Here is an 11,248-nt window from a genome sequence, read left to right on the forward strand (position 1 = left end):
TATATGTGTGTATAAATATGTATATATGTATGTATATGTATATATGTGTATATATGTATATATATGTCTATATATGTATATATGTGTATATATGTATATGTGTGTATATATGTATATATGTATGTGTATATGTGTATATATATATGTATACACGTATATATATGTATACACATACATATGTATATATGTATATATGTATATGCATATATGTATATATATGTGTGTATATATGTATGTATATGTGTATATATGTGTATATATATGTATATATATGTATATGTGTATATATATGTATATGTATATATACATATACATATATATGTATGTGTATATATATATATATACATATATGTATGTATACATATATGTATATATACATATATATAAATATATATATATATATACATATATGTATATATATGTATATATATGTATTCATTCAACCTTTATTTGAATCTGGAGTAATCACTTAGGGTCATTTGAATATAACAGATGGAAATAATTGTGTTATTATGAAATAAAAGTCCTTTGAAAAACGTCCTTTTTTTAAATAAAAACCTGTTTATTTATCTGTTGAACTATATTGAGTCATTTATTTATTTATTTCATAGCCATATTCATTTATTTAATATTGAATAAAATGGCTTTCCATAATTGGACCTTGAGTTAAGATTTAAGATTACGGTCAAACATGAACTTGAGCTTGTGTACACAGAAGCTATAGATACATATAATTACACACAACTATAAATAAATCAATAAATACAGATTAAGCATAATTACAACCGTTCGTTTACGGTGAAGCGACAGAAAACCTGTTACAAGAACAACATGAAAGGTGTTCGCCTGCACGTGGCGCAGAGTTTGGACTGTTTCTGTACTTCAGGTTCTTACATTTATGCTTTTTAAAAGACGGCGCCTTTACATAAGCAGGATGTGAGTGTTTCTGAGGCTTCCTGTGTGAAGCTTTTTTTTTTTTTTTATTCAACATCTATTCTATAACCTTTAATAAAGTGAGGATTGAAACAGAGCAAAATGAAAAGCAGCACCAGGTGTTCAAACATCAACACAGGTGTTACATTTCTGTTGTTCAAGCAGTTTGCAGCGTCCGCAGCTCCAAAGCATCTCCGGAGCGTTTAGCCTGGAGGACAGAGCCCAGCTGATCTGACGTTTGTGTTTAAGAAGCTCTTTCTGCTGCCGTTTTATTTCTTTGGGTCTTGTTTTCGTTTCAAAGTCAAACACTGAGGTGAAATGTTGTTTCATGGAAACTATCTTGTGTTTTATTATATTGTCCGTCCTGATCGTAGCTCTGTTTTGTGCCAGGAGCTGTTTGTAGGCCTGTACTGACACTAAACAAAAGACCTTAATGTACTAACACATAAATAAAAGACCTTATTGCACATGGAGTTCAGAAAGGATATAAGATGTTCCCCTCCATCTCATTTAATAACCAGGTGGTGTGATTGCACACAGATGTGTTCAAACTAGCAGAGAATAACAGTCCAGCTCCAGAAGCTGCACTGCTGCACAGCAGCTGCAGGTTTGAACCACCGGGGGGAGCACCTCCCCACATTTACTCACTATAACATCAATGAAAGCACACTTGGATCTGTTGTTTGTTGTCGATCAGGACTGTTTTCAGTCCCAGGGCAGCCACACAGAACAAAACCTCTGACCTCTGACCTCCCAGAACATGAACACACGTCTGCACATCACATCACATCCGCCAACAAAACATTACACAAGATCTGAGCAGCAGCAGGTTTAATACTTTCATACGAACAAAGATGAGACATCGACATAACGGCCCGCATTACTCCCCCTTCCTGTGCGCAGCAGCTGGGAAAACTGTCCGACCGACAAAATAACAAACACGGACAAGTTCTCCAGTACTGGAAATTAATTTATAATCATAATGTTTCGCCCCATGATGCACCTTTATGGAATAACAGGTGTACACTGACTCTTTTCCAAACACCGGGCTGAACAGGGTGCAATGCTGGTTTTACATTTACTGGATGACGCCGGTAATTTACTTCAGTATTCAGACTTCATTCACAAATATAATATTATTTGTTCTAATCAACAGTTTACACAAGTCATCAATGCGATTCCACGAGCTGTGATTGGTTCTGTTAAAGGTTTCTGGATGAACACACTCTGCTCCCCGACTGTTTCCCTGAACTGTTCAAAACTTTTCCTTTTTAGACAGAAAATGTAACAACAAGTTCTTAAGATCCGTTTTGTCCAACGAATGTTTTCCTTTAAGAAGACGAAATATTATGAAAGGTTTCACCAGTCAGAATATAAAAAAGTTCAGATGTAACTGTTTAAAACTTCCTGTCCCGCCCAAAGCTAAAGAGCTACGTTTCAAATTGTTAAATAATGTTTATCCATGCAAAGAATTTTTACATTCAAAGTTTAATATTGAGGACAATGTTTGTACTTTTTGTTTAGCTAACACTGAAACAGACGAGCTTCTCTTTTTCTCGTGTGTTTATTCAAAGATATTTTGGGATAGTTTCTGTATTTGGGCTCATCAAAACAACTCGGGTGTCCGATCTTTCGATTACAATGATGTTAAATTTGGCGTTGTGCTGGAGGACAAATCAAAAGACTTAACAATTAATAGTATGATTGTTATGGCAATTTTTTTCATTCACAAATGTAAATTTGGCAACATTAAACCTTTATTTAATGTTTTTATTCGTGATATAAACATCATTCATCATCTTTAAAAGAGTCTTTGAATGTCTGTAAATCTGAACGCACTCTGGCCGTGTGATAATCTGGAAGCTCTTTCTTTGAACCCTGTAACTCTGTAATTACGGCTTTCTTTGTTCTTGGTTTCATTTTTGTTCAATTATTTGACCTGCTCTACTTGAAATATTGAATGTTTAATAAGACTGTATGGTTTTTGAAATAAATACAAAAAAAACAAAACAAAAAAAAACTGTCCGACCGACCGCCATCTTGTCGCCGCCATCTTGTCGACCTTCCAGGCAGAGTCCGCTCGTAAAACGCGACTTCTTCTTCTTCTTTGAAGTCGCTTGAAAAAAAAATCGCGGGTTTTCTTTGGGCTTGTTTTAAAAATATGGTCTTAATTTAAAAAAACACTTTTATTTTTATTTTTTTTTACATTTCTGGTCGCTATTTTCTCCCCCAATGCAGTGATTGACACTGTCACAGCCTCACGAATGACGTCAGCGCTGCAGTGTAATTCGCCCACAAATCCCTGATCCCGCCCCCTCCCCTCCCTCTCATTGGAGGAAAGTCAGCGTTACGTCAGTCACGTCGCAGCCTCACCGCCTCTGGATTTACTGGGGTTACTTCCTAGTTTATAGTTTTATTTTTAGACCTTCCTTATGAATATATTTGAATTCACTAATATGTACTCTTTATAATTAAACAATAATGTTAATACAATAGTTTATAGGCTGGTTGTTTCTAATTAAATTTAAACATCTTTCATTTTAGAATGAAGCCATTATCAGTGGTGATTTTTACATTTAATTTGTACCAAATAATATTGACTACTCTGATTTATTCTTGTTTTGTTTTTTTACAGACTGATTACTCACAAAGCGTGACATCCAATCACATGTTGATCGGATGTCACGGACTGTATCAATACTGGGCTTGTTTTTGAAGCTGCGGCTGCGTATTTCTCTCGCGAGAGTTGGCAACGCTGTTTCCAGGCGAGGAGACGCAGCTCGCGGGCGAGCCGATTGGTTCACACATTAAAGTGAAAGTGAGCGCTGATTTGGGCGCGAAAGGACGGGCTAAACCATTGTTCACATGAGGAGGGGGTGAAACTGGATGTTATCAGGATTAACAGTCAAAGTTGGACAAACGTAAAATATTTGATTATTTAAAAAAAAAAAAATCTCTCCACATATATTTTAGCATTTATTCTAGATAAGCAGGACAGCAAGCAGGTTGTAGAACAGTGTTTAAGTTGGTATCTGCCACCTACGTCACTGCATCCAAACAAACAAAGACATTTCAACTTCCCGCCACTGACTGAATTCAACTTCAAGGCAGAAAACAGTGACGAAAAGGACAAAGTGAGTATTAATTACAAAGAATTTATTGATTTCTTGTGAACAATGAATCTACTGTGAGATTAGATCCACAATAACATTAATTTCAGAGCAAACGCTGAATTCGTGGCTCGTGACTCATTTCAGGATTGATCTGTCCCGTGCAGCAGGAAAACATTAGGTAATGTTACAGGATGAAAGGTGCACATGGTTCATTGTTTGTGTAGTCTTGTCTGGAGTGTTTCTGCCACAGGTTCAAAGTCTTTATTTGTCAAATGTGCAACTATATATATATTTTTTAAAAGACAGCTAAAACAATATATTAAATATTAAAGTTAATAAAATAACGTTAACTTCCTGCCAGCTCGGAGGTGCTGTCTGTTTTCTGACTATATGCTCTTGTGAAATGATTTCTGAACCTGTTAGGACACAACATACAGAATACTGTATGTAATAAAACTACTGCTTACCCAAACGTGTCAGTCTTGAAATACATATTTTAACTGGCGTCCGATCAGCTGCTTGGTTTTGCTGACGTAGAGCAGCAGGTTGTTCTCCGAGCTCCACCCTGCAAGACTGTTGATCCCCACCCGATACGAAGTCTCATCGTTGTTCGTAATCCGGCCGATGATGGCGGTGTCGTCCGCAAACTTCACCACGGAGTTGTCTCCGTGTCGGGGGGCTGCAGTCGTGGGTGTACAGCGTGAACGGGACGGGGCGGAGCCCGAGTGGAGGAGGCGCGAGCGCCAGTCTGAACCGTCTGGGGTCCGTTTGTGAGGAGGTCCAGGATCCAGTTGCAGAGTGTGGTACTCAAGCCCAGAGTCCAGCCAGTTTCATGGGGAGAGTGCGTTGAATGCTGAGTGGAGGAGCGTACAATGGACATGTTCAATTAAAGTACAAGCACCTAGAAACTGTACATGAATAAATGTGCTTAGTGACGTTATAGACAATTAAAAGACAAAGTTGACATGATCGGTCACGTCTCCGACGATGTGTTGAAAGAATAACGTTTAAGGAATAATATTAGATGATATCTTTATTACATTACTGATGTCAGAATTCAACAGTTCAGCTACACCTGCCTCGTTTCACAAGAGCATGTCGGCAACAGAAGAGAAAACTGTGTGAACAGCGTGCACTTTGAACCTGAAATAAAACAATACAAGGTTCACGGGCTGACTTTCAACTTTGATTTGAGGGCGTGTTTCTTACACTTCTGTTCTGTTGTCTCCCTGTGTGTCAGAGATGTCGGTTATTTCAGAGAGAGAGTGGAAACGAGCTCTGACCTCCATCCTGGAGGAACTGGAAAAGCAACAGTTAACTAAGATGGTGGACTGTTTGGAAAAAATCCCCCAAAGTCAGAAGACTGGCAGGTTCAAAGAAAATCTTCCCCGAAAAATCATTCAGCACTACGGAGCGGAAGAGTCCGTTTCTGCAGTCAACGCTGCCATAGATCAGATACCGAGGAGGGACTCTGTAGTCCAGGACCTGCTGCGCCCCTTTGTGGACAAACTGAACAACAAACAGGAAAAAGAGAACAAGGGTGAGTTCATACGATACGTTTTGAATTGTTGGTTTTGGTTCCAGAAATACTGGATCCCCGAGGATGTAGATTTTTGACAGACACACTTTGATATTAGGGTGAAAACTGAGAATAAGTGATTGTCTAAGTCAGATTTTATTTAGTAGAGACGCCTCTGGCTGCAGTTAACAGCCTCGAGTCTGTGTTACTACAAAACGCCGTCAAGCTGAGGCATGTTCACTGAGCCGACTGCAGCTCTCCTGAAGTCCTGAAGTGTGGACTCTGACTTGGCAGCTCCAGGACTGGATGCAGATTCATGCTTCTGCTTCATAAAAACATCGTTGGCAGTGAGAATGTATGGAAGCACACTGCGGTCACCAGGACTGGAGACACTGCACACGTCACCAGTTGTTCCTGGAGCGGTGAAGTGGAAATTGTGCCTTACATCTGACACCTTCGTCCGTCCTTACAATAACAAAACATGTCAAACGTATCAGTTTTAAAATGAAAAGAGCCGCGCGGTGTTTAAAACGCAAAATATTGACTAAAGAAAGTGCAAGTGTTCACAGTATGAGGAACGCGTGTCCTGCCGGAGGGCGGTGTTTCAGACATTAGGAGACGCTCCTCCACTGTGGCTGCACGAACTCGACTGAATTAAACAGGACAAATCAACTACTGTTCGGTGTAACTTCACCATTTCTGAAAAATGCCAAAAGATCGACTCCACCTGAGGAACGACGGACACGACAGCCGAAAACTGTAGAATGACGATTGGCTGAGTCGTCGTAGACGAAACCAGTTTGTGTTGATCTCAGTTGTTTTTGGAGAAGGGTGACGTAGAGCTGAACAGTCTGTGTTCATGTTTACATTTACGTTTTTCAGGGAAGAAGAGGAAACGCGATCCAGACGAGGAGGAAGAAAGGTCTGCAGCAGGTGGGTTAACAGGCCGAAGGTGCAGCTGACACCTTTGGTCTCAGGTGGTGCGTTTAAAATCCTGGGTAGTTTGTGTTATTGCCTGCTATTATCAGTGAAGGAAAGTTTCTGGTAATAATAAAATTGTACTCAGTTAATATCTGAGGTCTGAACACGGTGACGTCACTTATCTAAATCACACAAACGTTTTTATTTTACTGATGTAACGTCTACAAACATCAGCACTAAGTGAAATATATTAGCGTCTTCTCCATAATAAAGATACGCAGCCCCCTAAAGGTCACGGCGCGATTCTTTTAGGACTACTTTTGCGTTCCTCGCGATACTTTTCTTCTTCTGTTCCTTCTGAGCCGAATGTCTACTTCCGCCGAGCTGCTCCAGCGCGACGCCTCAGTCTGGACCAGCTCACTGAACTTTACTGTGACCTGGACCTGAAGTCTGCTGATGTAGTGCTGCTGCTCAACGGGCCTGCACGCTTGTGGAATCAGAGGAAGCAAACTTAAAGGAATTCTTAGGTCGAGAAGTTTCTGCAGAAGAAAGCAGGACGCTGATCTGCAGGACGCTGATCTGCAGGACGCTGTCGGCTTCATCGTGAACACTTCCTGTCCTCCGGACTGTGCTGGACCCCAGAGGGGTTCACTGAGGAAGAGGAGGCGTCTCCAGAGGAGGAGGTACAGATGTGCAGCTGAATCTACCTCAAAGCTACAGTGCTGTATCTGTATGAGTCAACAAACAAGAATGCGACTGTAATGCTGCAGGCAGAGTCTGTGGTTCTGGTTCTGTCCCAGACAGGGTCTGTGGTTCTGGCACAGACAGGTACAGCAGTGAACCGCCTGCAGAGACACATCAGGGCCCTCTGTCCTCTGCTCAAAGCAAATCAAAGGAGGCTTCAGTGCTGGAACAGGTTTTGGTAGAGGTGAGGAGCAATAACTGATGTTCCTTATACAAACAGAGGCCTGATCATGTTCTGCCGGGTGACGTCATATAAAGGTGAGGAGTCCATTAACAAAGCTGAAAGCAGCGACCTGAGACTCTCCACACGGCCTTCCACTACAGACAGACGTTCGGCTCAGGAGGAGCAGAAGAAGAAAAGTACCGCGAGGGAACAAAAAGTCGTCCTCGGTAGTTCTCGCCGTGACCTTTAGGGGGCTCCGTATAAAGAAGTCTGCAGTGGGTTCTTTGTGTTTGAACTAGCGCTGATGATAATCAGCACTTGCATCTTGCCCCTCTCCTGCTGCTGCAGAGCTTTAGACTAGGTCCTCCAAAAAGGTCTCAAATTCAGAATCCAGTTCCAGGTTCTTGTGATCACCTACAGATCTCTGCAGGTCTCTGAGCTCCTCTGATCAGGGTCCGCTGGTTGTTCCTCGATCCAGGATTAATGAAATGAGATCTGTAACTAAACCGTGTGGAAACACTGACTGATGTTTGTTTCTCCTTTTTTAAAGATCAACAGGAGAACTGCCGACCTGACACGGTAGGAGTTTAGGTTAATACTGAGTCAGTCGCACTGGATATGTAATGCAATATATTTTATCTATCGGCATGAGACAACACATTCAGAACGTCACAGCAGTAAAATGTTTTAAATATAAATCGTGTTCGTTATTGGGAACTGAGCACTGATGAAATGTTTTCCAGGAGGGAATCGCTCGTACTTGGGTAAGTGCTTTTTCTCTGACTTCTCTTTCACTGCTCACACGTTTTGACATTTATATGTTGGTATTTATGTTACTTTGATGGAGAGTTGTTTCTCTCCTTTGTGTGCAGAGGATATTCATCCGTGAGCTGAGATCCAGCGGTGAACTTCCTGAAAAAGCCATTGCTGGGAAAGTTGTTAAGAAATCGGGGCTGCGCTCGTATCAAACCAAAGAGAAAGTGAAAAGGTTTTTCTTTTATGTGGCGGTCGCTGACGAGACAGCCAGCGTTAAAGTGATGGTATATGGAAAAAAGCGCTATGAAGAAATCAAGGAAAAGAACTTCTACACGTTCAGAAAGCTAATTAAAGATGAAAAAGGTTTTAAGGTGATCGAACAGAGCAAAGTGTCACAGACGAGCTCTGTTCAAGTCCCAGAAGAGCTCGAGATGGAGGCTCAGGAGCTCATTTATTCCGAGAGCCCAGTTTACACCATCGCCAAAGCCAAGTTATCTGCCGAGAAGACAGCAGTGAGTGTTGAAGGCACCGTTACAGAGGTGAGTTCAAGAGCTGTTTCACTGCTCTGCACTTTGTCTTCATAATATGAAATCTATCCTTCAGTTTGACTGGAATTTAAGGTGCCGTATTAATGTATATGCGTAGCCTTTAACAGAAAGTAGAGGGGGAACTCAAACCTCGGGCTCTTGCTTTGTTCAGGTCGACCCCGAGGTGCGCAGAGCGAAGACGACCAAGAGGCAACATTTCCGAATGAAAGATGACACCGATTCCATCGGGATCTGCATGTGGGATGAAAACACCAATCAGTGCAAAGATTTAGCAGTTGGAGACGTCGTTAAGGTTACCAACGTGAAGACCGGGCATTACCACGGAACCGTATCACTGAGCTCAACTGGATTCACCAGAATTCACAAGGTACCTGCAGAGACCTCTCACTTTATATCACTTTATAAGCGGTTAAACCGCAGTTATTAAATGCTTTTGAAGGTATTTTTCAGCGTTTCCCGAGCCTTGACTGTTGATGTCAAACTGTCTTGTTGCAGGTTCACAGTGCTGGCATCCAGAACGTGAGACTTGAGATTATAGGAATCATAAAAGCCATCAAGAAGGAGACTCACCTGGAGGCAGAGTTCGACCTCCAGGTGCACACGTTTGTTGTGGCTTCTCGACTTCTGGCAGAGGCGTTTGGCTTCAAGCTGGAGGGGGATTTTAAACAGAGGCTCCTTGATAAAATACCATTTTCAGCTGATGCAGTAATAAAAGGAAGTAAAATTACTAAAATTACAGCCGTTCAGGTGTGACCGCGGGTTTACAAACAGTCACATCTCTACAAACATCTCATTTTCATCTCGCGGCAGCGGATTTATTATCGACTTAGAACAGAAACGTGGTTTTATATCTAGACGTCGTATTATATCTGTAGTTATTATTCCTGCTTGAAGCATAATGTTTAATCAGCTTTTGTTTTATGATTTATACGTCCGTGGAGGCCTTTTTCTTTACAGTTTTTCTCAAAGCACGACTCGTGTCCTCAAAACTCTACACACAAATCCATAGTTGGACGTGTAAAGTGTACAAACAGGAGAAATAATAGTACTGTAAACAGTCATTTAAGAAAAGTTAGGCTGCGTCCTGTCTTCAGTACTGGGCGCTACTGTTAGGTTGTACTCTCGGCATTTTAGCAGAACCGGTCCAGGTGGTTTGTACGCGAGGCATTATATCTCAAGTACCAGTGTTAGTGTGTTAACAACTGCAACGTCACCCTAACTTCATAACGTGGAATTGATTGTATTGGGTTTGTAAGCATATATAAAATATTGTGACACATTTTCTCCACTTGTTCTGGGTTTATTTCGTCTGTCTGTTGTGGCACATTTACATTAATGTTCTCAAAATGTTCCTGTTGACGTATGTTCACTGTCCCCCGTTAATAAATAAATAACCACAGATGTTGCATGATCACGTATGCACGGCACGTTGAATTCAGCACAGAGAAATAATGTGGAGATGTTTATTGAAACGGAGAATCTTGTTATTAAGAGAAAAAACCTTGTTGGACAGAAACATTTCTGTGGACAGTGTGAGGCTGATTTCTGGAGTTTATAAGAGTCCTGCTGAACCAAATCCACACATTTGGTCACAATCATGAGGCAAACTACTCCACACACACACACACTTCCTTGTCTTTAGTGTTGTCTTGCTGAGCTGCAGTGGCGGGACAGTAAACCAGGAGGGTAAGTTTGTAAAGACTTAAACGTACCCACGTGATTTGTTGCAGCCTCGTTAGATTAAATTAGCCAACAGGACATAAAGCAGTAAAACCCATCTGACTATAAACGTAAAAGAAAGCATTTCCATTCTCTTAAGAAACTTTTTGTCCAACCAGAGCGTCACTGTACCGTCAAATATCTTGGTGTTAATCTCGACACCCGCCTCCACAAAGTGCAGAGAGCGTTTCCATAACTGCACGGCACTCATCTGTATGAATCTGTCAACTACGTAAGCGCCCGATTCCTTCTTCACTTTGTGCTCTTTTGCCGAGACATAACGACGAACCAGAGCCATCACCAACGAGCTGACCCTCACACCCGCTCACAGTCACATTTCTCGCTTCTGACTTCGCTGTTTTCAAACCTCCTCACACCGTCGGCAGCAGTCATTGTGGATCGCTTCATGCTTTCAGTGACCACTTCTTTCAAAATTCACTTTATCACTCAAACTCAAAACTCTGCATTTACACTCCATTTCGTATGGAGGATGTTTTTTGGTCATAATTCAAATTATAGGTCCAAATATATAAAATTTTAAGAGATCAAATTCAAAGAGATTTTTATTTTATTTTATTACAGTACTAGGAATAATCAGGCCATAAATGTAAAATGAAAAAAAGTGACATTTAAAGTGGAAATGCTCAGACTGAACGCTTGAATTGTAAAGATGAAAGTGAAAAAGAGTTTTTTTTGCACTTCCACTTTTAAATTTTGCATTCGTGCATTTTGGATGTGAGGTGAACTGTTGTGCCGAGCCGCGTGTTTCTAAAGAGAGCCGACTGAAGAGTTTTGAAAAAGTGAACTACAGAGAAATGTCAAAATAATTACG

General features: G+C 41.0%; 1 protein-coding gene across 4 annotated transcripts; it reads left to right on the plus strand.

Moving 5' to 3' along the window:
* The first annotated feature begins 3,695 nt into the window (after nt 1-3,695).
* LOC122887768 lies at nt 3,696-9,979 on the plus strand. Of its 4 annotated transcripts, none has more exons than XM_044221268.1 (9): nt 3,696-4,067; nt 4,154-4,224; nt 5,287-5,586; nt 6,448-6,498; nt 7,944-7,972; nt 8,137-8,157; nt 8,266-8,688; nt 8,849-9,064; nt 9,193-9,979. In XM_044221268.1, the coding sequence occupies exons 3-9, from the start codon at nt 5,289-5,291 to the stop codon at nt 9,448-9,450; spliced, it is 1,296 nt and encodes a 431-aa protein (XP_044077203.1). In that variant the 5' UTR covers nt 3,696-4,067; nt 4,154-4,224; nt 5,287-5,288; the 3' UTR covers nt 9,451-9,979. The 4 variants fall into 4 exon arrangements, with proteins under 4 accessions (XP_044077203.1, XP_044077204.1, XP_044077202.1 ...); XM_044221267.1 differs by having other exon boundaries at nt 3,697-4,067; nt 4,191-4,224; XM_044221269.1 differs by lacking the exon at nt 4,154-4,224 and having other exon boundaries at nt 8,269-8,688.
* Nucleotides 9,980-11,248: the final 1,269 nt, after the last annotated feature.

The sequence above is a fragment of the Siniperca chuatsi genome, linkage group LG14, assembly GCF_020085105.1.
Source record: "Siniperca chuatsi isolate FFG_IHB_CAS linkage group LG14, ASM2008510v1, whole genome shotgun sequence".
Lineage (NCBI taxonomy): Eukaryota > Metazoa > Chordata > Actinopteri > Centrarchiformes > Sinipercidae > Siniperca > Siniperca chuatsi.